General features: G+C 44.6%; 3 protein-coding genes across 4 annotated transcripts; 2 read left to right on the top strand and 1 right to left on the bottom strand.

The window, feature by feature from the left end:
- Positions 1–959: 959 nt before the first annotated feature.
- bkgd (beta-keto-L-gulonate decarboxylase) lies at positions 960–5,078 on the bottom strand. Its single transcript, XM_066695170.1, has 8 exons — positions 4,943–5,078; positions 4,330–4,428; positions 3,994–4,067; positions 2,803–2,904; positions 2,356–2,532; positions 1,824–1,973; positions 1,497–1,613; positions 960–1,191 (listed from the first exon to the last, which is right to left on the bottom strand). Exons 1-8 carry the CDS (start codon positions 5,007–5,009, stop codon positions 1,018–1,020), a joined length of 960 nt encoding a protein of 319 aa, XP_066551267.1. The 5' UTR covers positions 5,010–5,078; the 3' UTR covers positions 960–1,017.
- Positions 5,079–5,460: 382 nt separating this feature from the next.
- Positions 5,461–11,870, top strand: LOC136717706 (uncharacterized). 2 transcript variants are annotated; one of them, XM_066695167.1, is made up of 6 exons: positions 5,461–5,592; positions 6,154–6,547; positions 6,692–6,980; positions 7,298–7,467; positions 7,629–7,683; positions 7,904–11,870. In XM_066695167.1, the coding sequence occupies exons 2-6, from the start codon at positions 6,291–6,293 to the stop codon at positions 11,252–11,254; spliced, it is 4,122 nt and encodes a 1,373-aa protein (XP_066551264.1). In that variant the 5' UTR covers positions 5,461–5,592; positions 6,154–6,290; the 3' UTR covers positions 11,255–11,870. The 2 variants fall into 2 exon arrangements, with proteins under 2 accessions (XP_066551264.1, XP_066551263.1); XM_066695166.1 differs by lacking the exon at positions 5,461–5,592 and adding an exon at positions 5,599–5,803.
- A 192-nt stretch (positions 11,871–12,062) lies between these two features.
- On the top strand, positions 12,063–23,948 carry dhx40 (DEAH (Asp-Glu-Ala-His) box polypeptide 40). Its single transcript, XM_066695168.1, has 17 exons — positions 12,063–12,617; positions 12,898–13,043; positions 13,952–14,071; positions 14,882–15,115; positions 15,739–15,805; positions 16,518–16,649; positions 16,823–16,922; positions 17,037–17,123; positions 17,414–17,596; positions 17,686–17,766; positions 18,365–18,522; positions 19,423–19,537; positions 21,061–21,169; positions 21,517–21,611; positions 21,809–21,878; positions 22,445–22,673; positions 22,963–23,948. Exons 1-17 carry the CDS (start codon positions 12,431–12,433, stop codon positions 23,088–23,090), a joined length of 2,241 nt encoding a protein of 746 aa, XP_066551265.1. The 5' UTR covers positions 12,063–12,430; the 3' UTR covers positions 23,091–23,948.
- Positions 23,949–24,058: the final 110 nt, after the last annotated feature.

The following is a 24,058-nucleotide window of genomic DNA, read 5'->3' as shown; positions in this document are numbered from 1 at the left end:
ACTGTACTACTTACCAGTCAGAAAATCAGTATGTACCCTACAGTGTGTGCTTATGCAGTATGCAGTATGGTAGCCTACACTTGACTTCAGTTGTGTTTTGTTGCCCTTCCTGTGTGAGTGTTGTTCTCTTCCGTATGCTTGAATCAATTATTTGTTTTATCTCACGTCTTTTCCCGAAGTCTGTAAGCTACAATTAAAAACAATATATATAAAATATGTAAAGTATGTGATGCACCATGGTAAAATGTGGTAATAAGGTAACATCTTGGTAAAAACACGTTAAAACAAAAATCATGGTAATAGCGTACCATGGTAAAATGTGATAAAAGTGTAGCATGGTAAAAATGTGGTAAGGTATAGTATACACACATACTGCAGCAGCCATTGCAGTCTACAACACCAGACTGATATACACTAATGTAGTTGTTGGCAACCGAAGGTAGTGAGGGGCCCACGAGTGAAATTGTATACACGCCATAACCATGAGCCCACGAATATGTTTAAATACATTTAATACAGGTGGAATATTGCACAAACTGATAGAGAATATACTTTTTTTATACTCTCCCTCTGTACCTTTTGATTTTGCACTTGTTCTCGATCACACAACTTAACCACAAAGCAATCCACGACAATATTAAGGGCAAATTACTAGCAATCATATCTGAACTAGTTTAGTTTTAACTCCCACCATCACCAGTGTCATAACGAAGATGTTCTCCTCATATAATTTTGTCTCTTTGCATACTGCGCTTGTGCCAGAAAATATGTGCGTCTCTTGATTGTATTTTGCATAAGCAGGTACAACAGTCAACAATATGGTTGGCGGGCTTCAATCAGAACTCCAGATGGGCCTCCTGTGACCCACGTCCCTTGTGCATGTGTATGTGTATCTATTTGGCAAACATGAAGTACCTCTAAGACTATATACTAGTCAAAAAAGCAAACAACAAAGAAAATAGAACAAATTATTTCAGATTTTTAATGAAGTACTCATAAGGCCCTTTCTTCCGTATTTCATTCCCGACCAACGCGATGAGTCGTCTCGGGGCGGTCGACCCGGAAGATGAACTCGGCCGGCAGGAAGTAGCCCAGGTACTCCACCGTGTCCGGGGTGGTGTCAATGTAGTAGTGCCCTCCTTCTCCATGATGGCTGAAACAGTGAGTGTGCTCCACCCTCAGATCCAGTCCCTATGAAACAAGACGCCACCATTAGTCTCTCGGTCATCGCTATCGTTGCTTGAGCCCCAAACATTCAGCTTCATGGTTAAGCTGTGTAGGACAAGAAAATGCGGTAAATGGAGATTACGATTTGAGTTTGAGTTTAGTGTTAACTGAAACACTGAGTTTGGTTCATTAATATACTTTGTGTCCCATATCTCAGTCAGTATGCAGACTTGTCCAACTATATTTTAGGCATTGTAATATAGGAGATGAGAAATTTGCTTTCCTGACTTACTGCCTTGGCTCTGGTAAGACGCGGAGGTCATACTCACAGGGTCTCGGGATACCAGCACTGTCTGACAGATGAGGGGAGCGCGGACGTTGAAGTGTTTCAGCCACGCGTCCACATCCTCGTTGGTGTGGAGAGGACAGGCAGGGAACTCGCGAGGCTGAACACGAAAGAGTGTTGGTCAGTGTTCAGTATCTGCATTTAGAGGAGACTGCTTGTCCTTTGTGGTTGTCACAGAGAAGCGTTTGCTATCATACTTTGAGAAGTTGTACTGTTCTTCAGCTCATCTTCAAGAGACCCCAATGTTTTAGCAAAAACCCAAACAGAGCCAACATACAGGTCAGATGGAACAGGAAGGCTGCCAACTCACCATTATATGAATCTTGGCTTCCCCTTTCTGAATCACAAAGGTCCCCCCCATCGCCAGGTGTTTATCACTGTAACGTTTCTCAAGTGTCTTCCTCATGCTGGTCACAAGGCTGTCCTGTCCAATTCTCCTTTTAGCCTTCACTTCTATAACCTGTGATGAAAACGATGTATATAGGCCGAGAACTCTTCACAAGACCACACTTGTGCAAGGTTGGTTTTTCATTTTAATTCACTGATGGGAGCTGCCTTTGGAATAAACTAGTATTTAACAAAGTAATGCATGACAGAAAATGAAAAGCGGACAGAATTAAATCTTCACGACCAGGCACACATGGATTGAATACAGAAACACAAGAACAAGTTTAGCCTTTAAAGTGAGGACTGTGAGACTCAGAGGTGATGCCAACTCCTACACAGTGAGACCTGAGCATCTCTAGAAACGCACGGCCAACCAATCAACAGCCATCATGATATCAAAGCCCGAGTGAGGCCTACATCATTAGAACTCCTCCTGAGCGTTTGATTTTCCTTGCCTTTCCAGGTTTCCCTTCGCACGCGTAAAGATTGGCGAGGAGTCCGAAGTCGCAGTCTTTATATTTATCGCTGTATTTCTCCTGCAAGCATTTCCCATCAGCCGGGTTAATGGAAGCATAGTAGCTCCCATTGACCACCTGCTGGCCCTCATTTTCCGTAAGTACTAGAGGCACGAGCTGAAGAACAAGAAAGAAGGAAGAGAAAGAACAGGAGAGAAAGTATCACAGACCGGCTCAGTGGCATTCGTAAAGACCTGCAGTACTAAATGTCACTTTTTACAGTTTTATTCTAATTTTTAACATGCAAAGAGGATTCAATCTGGAACTTAAACTCCTGTTTCGAGGCAATATGTCCACACCTGTCTTCCTCACAGTCTTATTCATTATTATCATATAATGCTTTAAAATAAAGCTCTAGAATAGTAACAAAAATAGACAGATCCTCACCTCTGCGTTCATGCCTATGGCTTTAGAAGACGTAGCTCCTGCTCCGAGAATGAAGGCTCCGGGCAGCTCGACTTCCTTGGCAACACTGTTCATGTTATAGACCTTGCACACAAATTAAACATTAAGTATCTTAAAGAAAGCCTTTTCTACAAAACAGCAGATCTTATACAGTCCTGCCAGGGGATTAACATCTTCCACCCTGAGGTGCTGGTGGCGTGTCGTCTGCGCAGTGAAGCAGGCCCTGTGGGAGGGACGGAATATCTGTCTATTCAATAAGCAGGAGCTGGACCCGATTGTCATCGCGCGAAGGGGCATGGTGCTAGTAAAAGACTACGTCAATCTGGAGGTCCATCAGAGGGGCAAGGAGGAAGCCTATAAGAACTGGCACATACAAGATCTGGGGGAGCTCAGGATCCCATGATGGGACCCACCTCCGGGGACGGTCAGTTCCCCCTGCTGGAGCCCGAGTCCAAGATCTTTTAACCATTTTATGAATGATTGTTTTTAAAATGACTTTTAAAAATGAATTTTAACTGTTTTTAAAGATTTAGTTGTTTTTAAAACACTAATTGTTTAGGGTTTTTTTGGGTTTAGTTTTGTTTTATTTTTTTGTCAAATACATTGTCCGTTTTGGATTTAATTTTAAATGCATTGGACCTTTTTGTTTGTTTTTTATTTTTACCTTTTTAATTGTTTCTTTATTTTGTCCAGTGCATTTTCAGTTATTATCAATGTATTTGACTTTTATGTTGGTTAGCAGTTTTGCTTTAATCACGTTTGTTTTGTTGTTTTGTGCACTTGTTTATTTAAAGTTAAGTTTTTTTGTTTATGTTAAATCACAAAGATTTTAAAAATTTTAAGTGATTTTAAGAATTGATTTTAAAAAAAGTTTTTAATCATAAGTATTAAAAATTTGAATTGTTTTTATTTGTAATGTAAAATACTTTAAACAATAAAACAGTATTTACAAAACAGCAGATTGAAAGCATGCATTACAAACGCAAGTCATCCTATCGGAGGGACAACCTTCTTCTGTGATGTGACCCTCCACTAATTATAACACACAGGAGTGAAGGCAAGCAGTTCCAACAGATTTCCACGCGTTTACAAAACCATACATATACATCTTATTTTATATTTTAGAGCACAATGACGTCTCAACATTTTAAAGCATGTATTTCAATATGTCACCTTGTCAGGTCGTGCCACTGGAATTAAGTAGGGAACGCCTCCCACGTCTGTTATTCGAGGCTTCCCACAAATTCCTGTAGGAGGAAAAGGGAAAAGTTGGAACATGAGGTGCTCTCCTGCAATGTTTTAGACACTATTTTCATAGTTCTTTCATTAAATCTAATAAATGAAAAAGTTCAAATCAGCAGTTAAAATCAGGTTTGCTTCTGGGTTCTTAAAAGACAGATTTGTCCGCAAACAGGCCACCGTACAGACCATTCTGATCTCTCACTGCTTTGAGCTGAAATCTTACAGCAGTAGACAAACAGAAAAGGAGGGGAAAGGTAAATGGTTTACCCTTGACAGGAAACTGAAATGGATCCTGGGTAAGGTCTGGACAGTCGACCACAGAGACCTGCGCATCAGCAAAATTCTCTTTCAGCCCATTCTGCAACACTAAAAACAGGAAACCAAAGAAAGAAAAAGTTTCCATCAGCACTATATGACAATAATGCAGGGATCACATGTTCTAGAATCTCAAGAGAATTCCGGCAATGCATTACAGACTAGTTTAAAGTTTGGATAACTTGTCCATCTATTTATTGATATGCAAATGTAATTAAGTCAACTTATCAGTCGAATGTTTTATAAGCTGATATTTGCAAATGATTTCATGTCTCGGATCAGATTCGGTGAATAGTACTTTCATCAGTACTTTGAATAAACATGCAATGTCTTAAAATAATCCATCAGTTCACTACATAACGAGTTTTTACTGCATATATTCAATCATATACATTATATTCATTTCCAATTAAAAGAATCAGAGTATGTACAGCTATAAAGCATTTACCATATATGAAAAGTAAGCATAATATAATTCACAATGTGCTAATCATATGACAGCTAGCAAATGTCAACAAGCACAGTGGGTTTGTTTCTTCTTCTTAGACACATGCATATTGCGTACCTTCACACAACTGCTCCAGTGGCGGGACATGCAACTCGAACTTCTCGGTGCTGCTGCACGGCGCCATTGTTCACGCCGTACGGAACCTATGTAGTTTCGGAACCACCGGGTGGCCAAGTGTAACCGTTAGTAAGTTAATCATTGACGGTGTGTTCTCGCAATGTGGCACCAAACACCATGGAAATAAATTGTACGACTCCAATAGAAAAGTCTGTATAGTATAAGCTATTCGCACGTATCTTAGAGTTCGTTTTTTTATATATAATTAATCTTATAATTGAGTATACAGAGGTATTCTACTGTTCACATATGATGCAAGAGATAAGGGGAGTGTGAGAAGATGTAATATTACTTGTAGACTAATAGGGAAGTTAGTCTTAATGGTAACTAGTAACTAAAATCGTTTATTTATTTTTTTGTTAATCAATATCTGGAGAGTGAGGAAGATACTGCAACACTGTCAAATATTGTCTCGGCACCGATGTAATATATAACTTCCAGCACACAGTATCTATCTCTCTTTCACCACTTGGTGGCATTGAACACCCAGTCAGAAATGCACACAAAACTAGGGAAGTCATCGAACTCCGGGTACGTGTATGGTCGTCCATGGACTCCGATTCGGTGGGTTTGTATCCTCTTTAGCCAAAGTAAGGTCTGCCGCCAGATCTGTGTGTGTTTTATATTTGTAACGTCTTGTCAAATGTGCGGGATGTGTGTCTGTGCAAAAAGGATTGCAATGGTTGATTCGCCGTCACGTCCACATGGTCCATGCAGTCATGTTTATTCTCCCACATCATCCTGTTAAAGTACCATGTGGACATTACTTCAGCTGATTGCATTGCTGCAGGGAGTGTAAAGGTTTTTATGATTGATTTATGTCTTAGTTCTTGCGCTGTAAGCCTGTTTGTCCTGCAGTGCATCATGGTGTTGGTATGGGTTGTGATTGAATGAACTGAATACGAGTCAAACATTTAGCATTTTCTGACCTGACCTGTACAGTCTAATTCAGATATTAAAACTTTGCTGGTGACACGTGTCCATGACGCATTTTATTGATTGATACCGTGTTGATACTCAATCTAAATACTCTTCCCCCTTTTAGTATTGATTTGATTTTGTAACCCTTGTAAGAAACTTACCAGGATGATCTGACACCCAAACTGCTCAGCATGATATTTTGCGAAAACAAACATGTTTTCTCTTTTCAGGTCTAGTTTCCCAAACCAAGACATCCAACTTAAGTACCTCGGACAATTAAATAAATTGGCTGACACTGATCCATATTCTTTAACAGAAACCTGAGCATTAGTCTTGGGTCTCCAAGGCAGCCAAGCACCCCCTGAAGATGTCTGCTTCTGACAGTGATGTGACCTGTATATCAGACCTACCGGCCCCTTGTGGCCTCACAGAGGGTTTGCCATCGCCTTCGCGCAGTGTGATCCTAGTGCCAGAGAGTGAGGAGATCATTATGGACACTATGCCACTCGTTACTTTGGTTCCGGCCACACAGCTGAGCCCGGTCAAGGAAATGGCAGAAGTATCATCCCATCTCCCGGGGGATTGTTGGACAGTCCCAGAGACATCAAATGCGGAGTCAGATAGGTAAGGACAAGTCATACCGCTTTGAACAGCAGCACCACCACCACCACCACCACCACCAACAACAACAACAACACAATGTAATATGCTGATGCAATGTTTATAAATGGCAGACAATGATACTGAACACCTCTACCTGCCTTGCAGTGACTCCGGTTCCAGCCTGTTTCAAACGCAGTGCCAGGTCGAGCTGGTGAGCAGAGTGAGGAGACGCTGCCCACGGCAGGAGCCAGCATGGTGGGAGGAGAGCGACAGCCAGGGCGTGGACCGAACGGCACAGAGAGCGGCGAGAGCACGGAGGAGGAGGCCAGCAGATAGTAAACAGAGGAAGATAGAGAAGAGGAAGAGGCTGACCTGGAAAGGGATAGCTTTCCCATTCCTGAAGGAGTTTTACACCAGGAAGACCCTGCCCATGAGCAAAGTCTTGATCTATGAGGTAATTAGTGCAGTTCTTTCTGGCACATTTTCTGACAGGTATTGAATGCTTGTAATTGTGATGTAAAACTGTACAAGTATAAAATGAAAGCAGGACAGAATATTTCCTATTTGTTTTCCTTAAATGGATGGAATTATACGTTAATTCTGAAATTGCGTGTAGAATCATTTAGTTTTCATAGGTGATGTTGTACAATTGTTCATAGTGTCATGCTTCTTTATGCATTGGAGGGCAGTATCACAGTTCAGAAATATGATTTAGATATGAATTGTCATATTTTAAATTGAATATGCTTTCTCCTTTATTTTCTGTAATAGCAAGCTGCCCTGGGAGGGTTCCTAAAATGTGCCATGAAAATGAAGTTTAACAGATGTTTGGAAGGTTCCTTACATTTCCTCCAGAAAGCTCTGCTGAATAGAAAGTATTCTTCACGGTTTTCCCAAAAAGGATTCATGGACGCAAAGGGCGAGATTTCTCCCATACCAGAGTATGTCTCTCTTGTTGATAACTGTTTTCAATTACAAATTAACAAGGAAGGCCAGTAAAAGCTGTGAGATATTTAGTTTTTAACATGTATGCACTTGATAAAGCAAAATCATTATCAGTAGTTTTTAAAAACACTCCGTATTTATCATGATTGTTTTCCAGGGAAGGAGATGCATCTGAAGAAAATAACCAAGACAGTGAGGATATTCATATAGTGGTGAGGCTGTTTTGAGTATAAAAATAATTTAGATTTTTTTTTTTTATATTGTGCTTCCTGTAACGTTTGCCTGTTATTTCAACTACCTTAGACACACCTGTCCTGTGCTACACCAATCAGCGGTTAAATAAGCTCTGTCATTTCCATTAGCTTGTTAAAGAAACAGTGTGTAATGTATAAAAATGTCGAATAGTGTCATGTTTTCTGTTTTTTTTCGTAGAACCAAAACCGTTTCATTCTGAACAAGGTGAAGTCACAGAAACAAGTTCAAAAGAGCGCAGAACAAACTCCTGGTGTGGAAGCAGACCATTCTTTGACAAGACCGACAGCTCGAACAAGGAAACGGGGCAGCACACGAACCAACAGTCATGAAGAACGTGCAACACGAAAATCAATACGGTTAAGAACCCGGGCAGCACAGAATGCAGAGCGGTCTACGGCGAGTCCGGAGGCAGAGCGGTCTACGGCGAGTCCGGAGGCAGAGCGGTCCACGGCGAGTCCGGAGGCAGAGCTGACTACGGCGAGTCCGGAGGCAGAGCGGTCCACGGCGAGTCCGGAGGCAGAGCGGTCCACGGCGAGTCCGGAGGCAGAGCGGTCTACGGCGAGTCCGGAGGCAGAGCGGTCTACGGCGAGTCCGGAGGCAGAGCGGTCTACGGCGAGTCCGGACAGTCACGAATTACATATGACACGAAAATCAATACGGTTAAGCACCAGGGCAGCACAGAATGTACCAGCCCCAGTGTACTGTGAGAGTCCCATTGAGAGTAGTACGGATGATGAGATTCAGACAACTAAGTCTGCACCCAAACTGAGAAAAAGCAGGAAAAAGGTCAAGAACAACTCAAAGACATGCAGTGAAACTGAATATGAAAGGCAATCGGTTCGGTTGACTCCACCGAGAGATGAAGAGGGAGAGAATTCGATCGGGGTGGTGAGATGTTCTGATGAGGAGCCCACACTGACAGTGGAAGCAGAAGGGTCAGAGGCAGGAGGTGAAACGATACCAGACGCGGCTGAGGAGCCCATTTCTGATGTCACGAAAGGGTCAAGCGGAAAGAGGAAAAAGAAGAACAGAAATGGAGTGCATCCGAGCGTGGATTCAGGAAACCAGGCGGTACAGAAATCTCTGAATACAGACGCCACTCCGCTTGAAACTGGCGTGGAAGTGGACAGTGTAGGAGACAATATTGCAGTCCAAGAGACCCCGGCGAGTCCGCTCTTCAACGCAGGGGACCATGGGGATTTGAGATCAGAGCTAGCGAAAAGGAAAAGGAAAGAAGGCTGGCGGGACGCAGCTTTGGAAGCAGGCGACCATGGCATGAAGAGGAAAAAGAAGAGAGAGAAGGAGGGTGGAGAGAGCACAGGGGAGAAGGAAGCGTTCCCTGAGCCCGTAAACGAAGAGATGCAGCACACCGGTGAGAGAGAGGATGTGGGAAGTGCCGGGCAGCAGGAGAGCATTACTGAGGTTCGTGACATCACCAGGAACAAAGCTCGGCACTCTGCACGGGTCAGCAATCCTGACAGCAGGCGGGAGTCTGGGAATAAAGATGTCCCTGTGCCAGGAACGGACGAGCATGCTCTGATGGGTTCCTGTGGACTGGAGGAACCGAATCTCGAGAAGATCCCTGGGGAAACTGCCTGCGATGAGATGACAAAGAAGAAGAAGAAGAAGAAGAAGAAGAAGAAGAAAAAGAGGAAACGAAGTGAAGAGCAAGATGAGAATGAGCTGCTTTCCCAGACGCCAGTGCGTGAACACTGCAGAAGCGCCACAGGGGACGGTGACTTTGAGAACGGGAGCTTTTCACACATCGTTGATATATCAGTGCAAGGATCTGATGGTGTATTACATGATTCTAGTGGAGCTGCATGCATCTCAGGTGACGAGATCAATGGAGAAACCATGCAGGAATCTGTGACTGAGCTTTTAATCGATGAAGGAGGAGTTAAGAAGAAGAAGAAGAAGAAAATAAGAAAACAAAGAGAAGAGCAAGAAGAGCTGCTTTCCAAGCTGTCGGTGCATAAACACTGCAGAAGCGCTGCAGAGGACGGTGACTTAAAGAACGGGAGCTGCTCACACAACGCTGATATTTCAATGCAAGGATCTGATGATGTATTACATGATTCTAGTGGAGCTGCATGCATGCAGGAATCTGTGACTGAGATTTTAAACCATGAAGAAGGAGATCAGAAGAAGAAGAAGAAGAAAAAGAGAAAACAAAGTGAAGAGCAGGAAGAGAATGAGCTGCTATCCCAGCCATCAGTGCATGAACACTGCAGAAGCGCTGTAGGGGATGGTGACTTAGAGAACGGGTGCTGCTCAAACGGAGAAACCATGCAGGAATCTGTGACTGAGATTTTAAACCATGAAGAAGGAGTTAAGAAGAAGAAAAAGAAGAAGAAAAAGAAAAGAGAAGAGTGTGTGGGGGAAGAAGGAACATGGGAGCTGTTTAAAGAGGGTGGCGTGCTTGAAAATAGTGAATCTACAGATTATCAGCAAAGCATGCCTGAGAACTTGGGATCTGACAGAGATTGGGTAAAGGCAGCCGTAGAGAACGATGTGTGTGAGGAGGATGTCAGTATGTCAGAGCAAAGAGCCAGAGACGGTCCATTGTTATATTCTGATGAGGTTGCACTAGTGAAGAAGAGAAAGAAAAGTAAAAAAAGAAAAGAGAAGGCAGCGAAAGGAAAACAGGAAACGGAGTTGTTATCGGGGTTGTCGGACAATGGGGTGCAGCAGAGGTTGACCGAGATGGGAGCGTTTGCACATTGGCCGGGAAGTGTTCCTGAACCAGACTGGGCAGCTGTAGACAATGAGGATGCTGGCGGCCGCTATGACACAGGGAATGCTGAGGTGTCGCCGGAGATGGGAGAGCAGGGTCAGGTGCTCCATTCCAGTGATATGGCAGAGGTGCGAAGGAAGAAGAAAAAAGGTAGAAGACGGGAGGAGGAGGACCAGCCAGACCACGAGGGAATGGTACACGAACTGTGTGACCTGGATCTGGACGTGGCTGACCGTGATGGGAATGCTTGTGCGCCTGAAGCAGAGGGACAAATTAGTTGGGTGGATGTTACTGACAACAAAAAAGAAAGCAAGCGAAGGAAGAAGCGGTCAAAGGTTGGGGCTGAAGAGTTGAGCTCAGAAGCCCGGCAGGATCTCCTTGAAGGATCTGTGAATAGCAACGAGACGGGCAACGGAGAAACGTCGGTCAAGGTTCATATGGAGGCACAAATGAATGAAACCGAAGAGACTAATGTACCAGGACTTGATTTCCAGAGTTCATTTGGGAGAGACAAGAGCAAGAGGAAACATGGCAAGAAAAGGAAAAAAGAGCCAGAACCCACAAGTCCAGAGGCAAACAATGACAATCCACCGGGACATGCAAAAGGTCTGTCCATGGATCCCAGCTGCACCACAGACGCTTGTAATGAAGTCCAAGGTGTCAAGGACGGAGAGGGTCCATCTTTCAAAGAGGAAAGCATGTCAAAAAGTAAAAGAAAAGCTAAAAAAAGGAAAGAAAAGAAAGCTCTGACACAATCTGACTTGCTCTTTCTGTATCATTCCTTCTCCTGAACTAAAGTAACAGAGCTGGTAATCACATGGGAACACAAAAAGAGGCTTTGGCTATGTTTTACCCCCCCCTCCCCACACAAGAACGATTTCCTCCCCTGTTTATTGACAAACGAAATTGTGAATGTTTTAAGGGTTAAAAGAGGTAATTTTGTAAAGTGTATTAGTATTTTGTAGTCAGTGTGGTTAAAACCAACAAAAAAAGAAGCACTGCAGTAGCAAGCTTTGAAAGTTGCAGATTGAGATTGATGCAGTGGAGATTGATCTACTTTATAGTTTAAACAAGTGATGTAACAATTACTCCCTCTTTGAAAATGACAAAAAGGCAAATGCTCATTTACAAATGGAGAAGCCAATAATGAATTAATAATATGTTTAACAAACTGAATTTGTACAGGATCTCATTAATCTACTGAATACAAGTATTAAGTAATACTCAAGTGACTTATGATAAACATCTTGTGTGACGATGCAGAACCATATTTTGTTATTATGTCTTTGTGGAAAATGTATTTGCGTAAGTGATCGTGTTATTTGTGCCCAATGTGTTTTATAACTGTAAGAATTCCTTAAATCTACATGTCTGTAAATAAGGGTATTAAACCATGTAGTATAATGATTTTGTATAAAGTAATGTGTCTGTTGTTGTTTGCCTACATGAGGATCAATCCAACAACCCTGTTTTGTGAATATCTCATAAATTGTATCATTATAACATTTGTATTTTGATGAGACTGTTACTCTTTTAGGTGATTTCATAGACCTCGATTGGCAGTAGTGTTGAACTCTACCTAAGAGAACATCGGGTAATCCACGACTAAGGGATGATCTTTGAATCAAACCCATTAAGTGGTTTACTGTATAAGAGACCTACTCTAAAGCACGTCCAACAGATGGCAGTATAGTGTTGGAATGGCTGACATGTCGGCTTGGTGACGTCATTATAATGCGACTCAGTAAAAATACCATCAAAGTGGATTTGGGCATCCGTATTGCTAAAGCACATGATTTGGACGATGGGGACAGATGTTGTATCTTATTTAGCAGTTGATTCGGCTTTACGTCATGTAGTGCTGCGGGATATTGTTATGTATCCTGACTTTCTAGTTTAAATAGGAAATATAACTGCAGTGTTGTCTTGGGAAGTGCCACTGTTTACAAGATTCCCAGTTGACGCAGATGATGGAGAAACGTAAAAGCAAATCGTCCCTCAAAGGAAGTCTAATAAACGACTCAGAAAAGCTGCCGATTTTCCAGCACAAGGAAAAGCTGGTCCGGGCGGTGAAAGTCAACCCTTTCCTGGTTGTCACCGGAGAGACGGGCAGCGGGAAGACCACCCAGCTGCCCCAGTACCTGTACCGCGCAGGTAGTGCCAGTTGCCCCTGCCAGTGTCCGTCTCATTGTGATAGTGTTACCAGTTCAACTAGGTTGTCTTACATTGGGTTTGTCTGAATGAAAGTGTTTTTGCAATAGAAATAGACAATATGCATGGATAATAAAACAATAATGCATAACAAAAAGTCAAGTTCATGTGGATTTCCTTCCAAAAAGTAGTGCCGGGAAAATGGATACATGCTTCTTCTCCTCCCATTTGTATTACTGTTAATAGTATTACATGCATGTTGTGTTTGTTTGTAAACCGGCAGGGTTTTGTAAGACCGGTACCATTGGCGTCACGCAGCCGCGCAGAGTGGCCGCCATCACGGTGGCGCAGAGGGTGGCGCAGGAGGTGGGCTGCAGCCTGGGCAGAGCAGTGGGGTACCAGGTGCGCTTTGATGACTGCACCTCCAAGGTGAGCAATCCGGGGCCACATGTGCGGTGATGACTACACAGGTAAAATAGGGCTGGGTGTGTATCTAAGGTACAGGGAAAGCAGACGCACAAATTGGTTTTAAATGGCAGCGATGTTTTACTGTGATCTCAAGCGGACTCCTGGATTGTGGGGATTTGATTCCTGTCAGATCTGACTTCTGTGGAAGATGTCATAGTTTGGTATTAACAAACAATACAGCCCCAGGACGCCTGAATCAGCATTCCCGGAGTAAATTAGTAACCATCCTCTCCATCGTCAGACCAAAGTTTGCTGTGGAAGGACCTTAAAACAGAAATCGTAAAAAAAGATACTAAAAAAATAAACCGTACACCGTCCAGGTAGACCTTGTTAGCCAAATACAAAAGCTTCTGGGTAAGCTACAGGAAATTCATTAAGGCCTTTTTCCCCTTTATGCTCGCAGACTGAACAAAAAGGGGGTTTCCAAATGTGGTCCTGTGGTATATTTTAATTAGAAAAATGTAAAGAGCAGGATATTTTACATTCAGATCACTTGTCCTTTACCACAAGGCATCTCCTTCTTTCTACTGTCTTGACCCCAGTTAGGGGTCAAAGCCTTATCAACTCTTATTTGCAATGAGATGCAGTACAATCACAACATGCAGCTACTGAATTACATCTTCATACTACATGGTAATGACATGGAATGCATCAGTGGTAGCTATGCCAGCGTGTGTGTAAATACTGGATGAAGCCAGGGTAAAATGCACACAGTGGTACGCACTTTCTATCACCGTTTAGAAAGGAATGAAGAAAACGACAACAAAAAAAAACCTGCAAACCAAGTGCTTTTATTGTGTATATATATTTTTGTTTTTAATAGGTCCCCCAAATCTCCATTTGAACCCATGTGGATCTTGTGTTTGCAGGATACAGTTATTAAGTACATGACGGACGGCTGCCTGCTGAGGGAGATTCTGGCGGACACCCGTCTGCGGCAGTACAGCGTGGTCGTCCTCGACGAGGCGCACGAGCGTAGTCTGAACACAGTGAGTGCGGTATGCTGGGCCTGGTGCTGGCCCCAGGTTGGGAGGCTGTGCGGCAATGTAGGCCTAACACAGGGGGAAGAGGCTGTCACCAGAGCCTTGTACTACCCCCCCCCCATGGGGCTGAGTGACAGGACTGAATATTTATAGGCTACTCCCCGAAGGTGATGGCGATTCACAAGCGCAGAACAGACATATGGACTACTCACAATATTGATCTACCAGAATCACAACGAGGGTCTTACATAAATCAGGCAATTTTCAGATCTAGATTTGCTCTGCAATGTTTTATAGTAGTGGTTTCTGTTTTGCCTGGTTTCATTTCAGTCTGACTGTTTATTACAGTTATTTTCCTTAAGTGAGCCATAATTCATTATATAGGGACGAGCGCACACAGAGATTAACTTTATTCCTACTGAATGATGGAAATATGTAAAATAGGACTTGTGTAGAAGCAGTGTTGTGTACATCTTGTTTTCAGATCTGCTGCTGGAACAATAGGACACACAATGAAGTTTGCATATTGGTTTTCGGTATTTTATTCAAAGACATGTACTGCGCAAACAGTGTGTACCTGGGCTATAAATAACATTGATATCATCATGTGGGGATGGGGGGAGAGCGTCAAGATCATTTCCAAGATGGTAAAGAATGGTATAATGCCTTTTAAAAACATATTTTAGCCATATTTTGCAAGTACTGCAGTTCCTACAACAAGGCTTGAGGCTATTTATCTAGTTTTGTTATATTCTGGACAGTCTTCTGTGAATAAATTAAGCCGTGTAGAAACTAGTGGAGTGCTGTGTCTTGCAGGATATCTTGCTGGGGTTACTGAAGAAGCTCTTCCTGGATGGCAAGGGTGGTGCAGGCCAGGCAGCCGCCCTGAAGGTGGTGGTGATGTCCGCCACCCTGGAGACCGACAAGCTGTCCGCCTTCCTGGGGAACTGTCCCGTCTTCGCCATCCCTGGGCGGACCTTCCCCGTGGCCGAGATATTCTGTGATCTGATTGGCCCCAAGGACACAGAGAGCTCGGTCTATGTGAAGGAGGTGAGGGCCCGGGCTACAGTGATGTTTAACCGCCAGCCCTCACAGACTCGAGGTGCCCAGCTTCCCACTGCAGCCCCCTCCTTGAGCTTGGAGCCTAGACTGATCTGATCTCATCGTCAGATGTTCTTGATCTCTAGAAGGCAGTTCTCCACCCGCAGACTCTGACGCCTGTGTGGTACAGCGGCTGCGAGGATAAACAGCTCCCACTCATTCTTCCCGCCTCACCCAAACAGAAAGGCATTATTTTTAGTGCTAAATCACAGCTGAGATCTGTAGGAGGTTTATTCCCTCTGTGCTGGTTGCAGGTTGGATATAAATGCATGCTGGGTTAGTCCAGATTCTTGTTCTTTTTCTACAGGAAAGGTTAGATGCAGCCACTGCTTGAGATTGTCTTGAGGTTATTCGTTGTTTTCATTTCTGCTATCGCTTCTGCTTTTCTGGGGTGTAGGAGGGAGGAAAAAAAAAAGTTTAGAGATCATTATTTTACATTATTTTACACTGTGCTGCTGTGTATATAAGCCTACACTCTCTTCCTCTCTTCCCCTGCCTGTCAGTCTGGCTCCGAGCCTCCTCCCCCATCGCCAGTCACAGTGTGTTGTTCTCTGGCCTCTATTCCCCGTCAGGTGGTGAAGGTCGCTCTGGAGGTCCACACCAGCGAGCCAGCAGGGGACATCCTCATGTTTCTGACTGGTGAGCTCCCCTCACCGTCTCCACTGTCACTCCCCTGTTATTGATGACTGCTGCAGATGGAGGGAGCTTTATTTTACGAGAACAAGGCACAGAGCAGGGCAGGCACTCACTCGTGAATCTTGGCGTGGGCGACCCTTGGAGGCTGCATCTGCTGCTGGGCCCCTGCCAAGCAAACTGTGGAGCAGAGCTGTTGAAAGGAAATCAAATCAAATAGTGTGCCTTTTGTGTCTTTTACCTCTCCTACTGCCCATGCTTTGGTAGGTGTCACCCCACAGTACATCTTAATTCACTTTTATTCACCAGTGACCTTTCCCGGTCTTCGGAAGAGAATAAGAGTTATCTGCCAGCTGCTTTTGTAGTTGTATAATACCGTCTGTGTAATGGAACGGAATATTATTATTTTTTCAACCCAGTGGGATTTGAGGCAACATATTAAGCCGTTTGTAGGAGAGAGATTGTTAAAGCAAAACGCACAGGGAGACAGTTAAAAATAGAATAACTATCACAGACAGGATTTAAAACATATATTTACATAACGTCATAGGAATTAATTATAGCCCATCTGGGGATAATTCTAGTAAGCAAACCACTTATTTCGCAAGCTCTACTTTTCTGTATTGGAGACAAAAGGTGCAGGGAAATACCCCGTGGGAATGCAGGGAGTTCGCAGACACTTGCTGATGGCTCTGTCCCGTGTGCTTCCTCTGCGCAGGGCAAGCTGAGATCGAGAAGGCCTGCGATATCCTCTATCAGAGGGCCGAGTCCATAGATTACCACTATGACGTGCAGGACCGCTCTGTGGAGGGACTGCTGATTCTGCCCCTGTATGGATCTATGCCCACCGGTAAGGCCTGTGTCTGTCTGTATGACTTTGCATTGAAGTAGGCATCTCCTGTATAGGCTACACACTCAGACCTCAAAGTGGACCAGTGAGAGGCCCCACCCCTTTGCTGCAGCAATGCTCCTAGTTGGTGTCAGAAGTGAAATACGATGGCCTGATCCTGTTTCTCTTGGCAGATCAACAAAGGCAAATATTTCAGCCGCCTCCCAATGGCGTGAGAAAGTGTGTGGTGGCAACGAACATTGCGGCCACGTCTTTAACCATCAATGGAATAAGGTAAAGCAGAATCGAAACGTCCGCCCATCTTCACCCAGAGAGTGGTGTGTATTTCTGAAATCTCACGTGCTTTCAAAGCCTAGATTTCTCAGCCTGCTTCTGTCTCGTCTACAGGTATATAGTGGACAGCGGTTTTGTGAAGCAACTGAATCACAACTCCAGAGTGGGCCTGGACATCCTGGAGGTGGTGCCGATTGCAAAGTAGGTTTCACCTGCGTTCTTCTGCGTAGCGTGCTTTTTTTTTGTTGCGTGGAAAGCAGGGAAATGTGTAACGTACCCACAATGCAGTGTGGTTTATCCCTTGGGGTAGCCAATGGCACTCTGATGATGGAAAGCCCCTTTGTGCATCACTAATCTTCTAACATCCACAGAAATGGAGAGAGACTAGCATATTTTGAATCATAAATGAATTGGGTCTCAGAACAATTCCTGTTAAATCTCAAATGTAGCTGAGTTTATTGTGTTTATTTATGTTTGTGTGGACTGTATAGAAGCGAAGCACAGCAGAGAGCCGGCCGCGCTGGGCGCACGTCCGCGGGGAAGTGCTACCGGATCTACAGCAGGGAATTCTGGGAGAAGTGCATGCCCGAGTACATGGTCCCCGAGATCCAGAGGACCAGCCTGACCTCAGTCATCCTCACCCTCAAGTGCCTGGGAGTCCATGATGTCATCAGGTAGCGCCCGGAACACACCGCCTGAGAGAGCGTCGCTGCCTCCGCTTAATCAGACATTGAATTCACTTCCTGTTCTGTCTTTGCTTGAGGTTCCCGTACCTGGACCCCCCCGAAGAGAGATTCATCTTGGAGGCCCTGAAGCAGCTGTACCAGTGTGATGCGATTGACAGGTGACCGATACCCCCCCACCCCTCCGAGCTGCAGAAGTGGAGAAAAGACTCTGGGATGGACAGCTCTAGCAGTCAAATTAACCACCTGTGACACTAGGAATGGAGGGAGAGAGGGAGGCAGGGGTTAGCAGATGCTCTCTTTAAATCCAAACATAAGGAGAAACAACACTTGTGGAAAGCTAAGGGCCTAGATATGTTTTCTAATCCCCATACCCCACCAATCATTATGGTGGAAGATGTTAAAATGTTATTCAAATTTTGTTACTCAAAAGTTACTCTATATGCTGTCAGTCCTATTTCCAGAAGACGTGGCCAATCCAGCTGTATGGTACGCTGTGCGAAACTCACTGATCCTGATGATGCATGCAGCTCTAATCCTTTAAGTACCCAGGTTACAGCTTTGGGGAGGTTCTTCAGCCATTGTATTATCACTGAGAACAAAAAACACATTAGAGTCTAGAATTTGATGCTGAGTGGAGGGAGGGAGGGAGGGAGAGAGAGGCAGGCAGGGCAGGCATAGTTGGGAGTGAGCGTGTGAGTCACAGCTCTGACTCACTGTAATCGTCTCCTCCCGCACCACTCTGTGTGTCTGCTGCAGGAGGGGCCAAGTGACCCGACTGGGCCGGCTGATGGTGGAGTTCCCCCTGTCCCCTGGCCTGACCTGCGCCCTGCTGAAGGCCGCCGCTCTTGGCTGCGAGAACCTGCTCCTCCCGGTGGCTGCCATGCTGTCGGTGGAAAACGTCTTCATTCGCCCAGGTGACACTGATTGTGTGCTTAGTGTCTTGTTGCATTTGTTTTCTCTCTCTTGAAAAGCGTTTTAAGATGTGTCGGTTCAGATGTTGTTCTCGAAATGTACCTGTCTTTCTGCTCAAACTGGAAGAGACATCACAGTAGGGGCCCTGACACAACGAAAAGCCTGGCAGTGACAACCCTTTGAGTCGTCTACTTGAGAAAGTGTGTTGGAAACCAGGGGACAGCAGTCGTATATTTACTGAACTCCGAGGATGATTAGTAGAAAAGACATCCACGAGCAAAGGGCACTTAAAGTAAAAGCAGAGGAGGACTTATCTTTAGTTAAGGAGATCAGAAGTAATGAGTGAGCAACACAGAATAAACATGCATCCTGTGCAATTGCATTTAAAAAGTATTTCTGACTTGCCATCATAGCGCTTTACTGTATCTACTATTTTGAGTGTGTCATACATCTACACTACATGCAGTGCAAATAGCAAAACTAGCCAGCCACATGTTTACCGAGCCTTGTGTTCACTGCAGATTAAAGCGGTGTTGGCATCAGATTGAGTACTGATGCAAACACACCTTTGATGGGGGATTGATGGTTGTGGGAATAAAGGCCACCATCCACTGAGATAACGGAGATAAAGTACCTAATACCCTGAGGTCTGCGGTGCATGGCACGTCGAATATCTATTGATCTCCGGGTTCACGCTGTGGCACAGGATAATGGCATCATGGACTTGGGTTTCCAGCTGAGCCATTCAGTAAAACCAGCCTTGACTTCCCTGCGTAATCAGAGGCCTGTTATAAGCTGCTAATGATGCAGATGCTCCCTGATTAGAGAGCAGGGCGTGGAGGTCTGGGTGTGTGGGGCTGTTCAGGGTCAGGATAGTGACACGGCTGTCTGGGGTCCCGCAGGCCAGCCGGAGAAGCAGCAGGAGGCGGACGTGAAGCACAGGGAGCTGGCGGCGCAGGCAGGAGGGAGCAATGACTTCACCGTGCTGCTCTCCGTCTTCAGACAGTGCCGAGACAGGTACGGTGGCGCTCTCGCCTTTCCCAAAACATCCGCCAAGACGGGTTGTTAGTGCACCTCGTTCTGGTAGGATTATGCACTGGTCAGATAAACGTTGAAAAGGTTATGCGCTTAAGTCGGTGTCCTACTGTCACAAAGGCCCGATTTGTCTAAGCAGCTCTTGTCTAAGCAGAAGGCATATGTAGCAGTCCAATAGGGCACGGTGTTCCTTGTGTTACTAAGGAAGTAGTTTATCAAACAATGTGCAGAACAACCCAGAGATTAAAACATTTTAAAAAGCTGTTGTAAAGCAATATATTTATATGACTGTCCCAGTCAGTCAGAATTCAAATAGTTCCTGTTCTACAAAAATAGATTGTGATCCCATTTTCAAGCAAATAATGCTTTTTCAGCATCTTACAGATTTTACCTTTATGAATTTTTTAATAGGGAGATGCTATGTGTGTGTGTGTGTGACATTAGCAAGAGCAGCAATTACTGTAAATTTATTTCAGCCATATCCCATCATATTTGCCCACTAAAAACCGTGCTTGTAAAGCAGTAACGCACACCATTAAAGCTAAGAGACCTCCGTTAGAAAAGTGACATTTGTATTGCTTTATTACTGTCGTGCCAGATGTAATGCACATCTTGTAAATGTGTATATACAGTTAGGTCCATAAATATTTGGACAGTGACACAATTGTCATAATTTTGGCTCCTTACACCACCACAATGGATTAGAAAGGAAACAATCAAGATGTGCTTCATGTGCAGACTTTCATCTTTAATTTGAGGGTAGTTACATCCAAATTGTGTGAATGGTGTAGGAATTACATCAATTTTTATATGTGGTCCCCTCCAATTTAATGTCTCAAAAGTATTTTGACAAACTAACATAATTATGAATTAAATTGTGAGTTTCCAAAGAGTTTACTTGGTTGCAATGGCGATTCCAGAGTCTGTAGGGGCCCTAGGCAGAACATTTTCTGACGAGGGGGGGTGGGTGCTGATGGTGTTTTCTCCGGTGAGAGCGGGGGGACGGAAATTTTCCGTTGGCGTTGGCCCCTTCAGTCTTGGGGCCCCAGACAGCTGCCTGGCTTGCCTAGCTGTAAGCTGCTCCTCTGCCCATAGACCATCACCAGATGCTGGGTTTCTTCCCTGGTGATGCTCTGCCAGGCCTGTACTGTAGCTGTCTTTAGTTCCTGCTTGTTCTTGGGGCGTTTTCCTCAATTGGATTTAGGTCAGGTGATTGACTTGGCCATTGCAGATCATTCCACTTCTTTGCCTTAAAGCACATCTTGATCCATTGTGGTGACGTACAGAGCCAAAATGATGACAATTGTGTTACTGTCCAAATATTTATGGACCTAACTGTATATACTAGCTTATTAAAAAAGAGGAAATATTTAAAATATTCAAAAGGATGCGTCCAGCTTATGTTGTGTAGTGAAGCATCTCCTGAGTGATCTAAATGGGAGTAAGAATGAAAACTCAGGGCAAACTCGATAATGGCTGACGGCAGCTCTATCCCTCGCCCACAGCGAGTCCCCTGCCTCCTGGTGTCGAGACCACTGGGTCCACTGGAGAGCTGTGAAGTCCGCCCTCAGCGTGGAGACCCAGCTGCGAGAGACACTGCTGCGACTCAAGCAGGTGACTGATGGCTGATCCATCCCCCTCCTCCAATTCAGTGGTTGGAAGCCACCCTGGCCTGGCCTATGTGTCTTTCCTAACACGCCCTGTGTATTGAGCAAGTCTCCACTTTTACCACTTTGCACAACACTCTGACATCATACAGTTATTGAATGCACACCTCTTACTGTCAGTGAACAGTGTAGATGTGGTGTTGTTGTTCTTGTTGGGTTGGAAAGACTTTTCTGGAACATCCTGATTTGGCGGCAGTAAACCAAAGCTTCCCAAACTGTAGACTGCTTTGACAATATATTGTGTATTGTTTTTTAATCCTAGACTAAAATTTTAACTGTTTGATTTTTCTACAGCTCAAAGACTTCCCAGTCGAGACGTTTGACGGTCCCAAAAGTGAGCTGCTTCGCCGATGTCTCTGCTCCGGCTACTTCACCAATGTGGCCAGAAGGTGGACCGTAGATTACTTCATTCTAATTCACTTTAATCGCCTCTTATTCTTATTTACTTTGCATCGGTGGATTTGGCTTTGAGCAATTTTTCGAACCACTGGGAAGCAAATTTGTCAAAGTGAACTGTGCTTTTGAAAATGGCTTCTCTCAGCGGGGTGGAGCTAATCCATCTCACTTTGGGTTTCTTGTCTTGCAGGTCTGTAGGGAGGACGTTCTGCACAATGGATGGCCATGGATCGGTCGTTCACATTCACCCCTCATCCACAGTAAGAAAAACTTCCAGCTCATCGTCCATCTTAAGATGAATCATTGGTAACGCTGTGGTTTGCAAGGCTAGAAAAGTCTTACTTAAAACAGGGTTGAGTGTTTACTGAGTTGCCCAACTGCATACTACTGTGCTTTTGAGTCCAATATTGACCCCGCTGATGAGTCTGTATCGGTACACACGACTGTACGGAAAAGCGTTAATGTCCGTGTCGCTGCTTCTATGTAATGATTTATGTCTAATAAAACCCTTCTCGATCCTCAGCAGATGAGGAGAGTCATAGTCAAGGGGTTAGAAGGCAAATGAAGATTGCTGGATTGAATTACTGTTAATGTGTAACTGATGCTGACTTTACTGCACTCGCTCTGCACTACAATCTGCTTTTCACATGCGTGCGCGCGTGTGTGTGTGTGTGTGTGTGTGTGTGTGTGTGTGTGTGTGTGTGTGTGTGTGTCTGTAACCTTTTAATTTAATTGATTCCTGGTTTGGACGAGCATTGGAAAAAGTAAATAAATAAACAGTATATATAGTTCAGACTCCTTGACCCGGACCTTCTGTGTCCTGCAGCTGTTCGGACAGGAAGCCCAGTTGGACTGGATCATCTTCCACGACGTGCTGGTGACCTCCAGGGTGTACGTGCGGACGGTGTGCCCCATCCGCTATGAGTGGGTCAAGGAGCTGCTGCCCAGGCTGCACGAGGTGGACGTGTACCAGCTAAGCAGTGTGGCCAGGCAGGAGGTGACCGAGGAGGAGGCGGCTAAGTGGGAGAGAAAGGAAACGGACAAAAGACAGACAGGTGGTGGTCAACACTTTTGTAAAATTAATTTACGTTCAGCAGCAGTTTGGTTGTTTATGGATTCCCCATCTCAATTCGGATATGGAAGGCAAACGCATAGGGCACTTATTCGTGGAAACATTCCTGGGTGGGAGGGGAAATAAATACACAACTCAATCTTGCCTTGTGTAACTAACTATATGATCTGCTTTTCCCTCGAGTGGCTCAAGTGGTTCCTTTCTCTTCTCTTCGCTTCTCGAAAACCCTTCTCTTTTTGGTCTGGCCTTAACGCCTTGCCTTCCTTCTTCAGAGGAGGGGGCGGAGGACGCCAGGAAGAAGTTGCAGAAGAGGAACGACGAGAGTTCGGTGTCAGAGGCTCGGGCGCGGTACCTGCAGCGCAAGCAGGAGAGGGCGCAGGAGCGGGGGAAGGAGCAGTGAGGGAGGCAGCACGGGACCCGTGCGGGGGGATGGATGGATGGGCGGGGGGCCCCTCACTCAGGAAACTCCTTCCGATGCGTTGGAATGTGGCGCAGTGCATTCCTGCCCCAACTGACACGAGCGCACGTCGGGGGGGACAGCCGAGAGGCGGGCGGGCTGGAGGACGCTGGAGCACAGCCAGCCCGGGAGGAAATCTCTCTCCTCAATCGTCTTGTGCAGGAAATGTTGCAAAGGCTCTTGCATAACAACACGTACTGCAACTCAGCACAGTCGCCAGCAAGAGATTCCTGCATGAGGGCATCCACTGCTCTGAAAGCCTTCACCCTTGAATGGGTCAAGAGAAGATACCGGTTTGACCAAAGTAACGGAGAACGCAAGTGTGCAAACCACGCGTGTCTTCCTGTTCAATTGTTATCTCTGTGTGAACAGTGAAAGGGTGTCTTGTTTTGTATTCAAGCTCGCAGTGAGATTTACAGTCAACTAGTCCCCTGTGATCGTGGGTTAAATTTGTCACCAGAAGAGAGATGAGATGAGAAAGTAACGTTGTTTCTTTTGTTTCCAGGAATCACAAATTTCAGTTGATACAATTGCTGCTTGAAAATGACACAACGGCAGATTTCAAATCTTGCTCAGTATACGTATTGAGTCACTTATGAAAATAACATCTAAATGTTTAAAAATGAAAAACAAGTTCAATTCAGGTTCATTCAGGCCATTTGCTCGCCCCTCTGTTATAGATTTGATTTTATATATTCCCATCATTTCTATTTTTATACTTTGTAAGATTGTTTTTTATAATAAAATATTTTGTTAATATCTTACGACTTGCCTGTAAATAAACCCTTTTTTCATAACCAAGACCCCAAAGGTTCTTTACAATTCTTGGGTCTGTTAGGTGTATCCAAATGAGCTGGTTGGCGTAATCTATTAATCCTTTATTTGTTCATTGAACTTTCACAACAAATCTA

The sequence above is a fragment of the Amia ocellicauda genome, chromosome 22 (assembly GCF_036373705.1).
Source record: "Amia ocellicauda isolate fAmiCal2 chromosome 22, fAmiCal2.hap1, whole genome shotgun sequence".
Lineage (NCBI taxonomy): Eukaryota > Metazoa > Chordata > Actinopteri > Amiiformes > Amiidae > Amia > Amia ocellicauda.
Note: the sequence above shows the minus strand (reverse complement) of the source record. Positions and strands in the feature narration are given on the sequence as shown.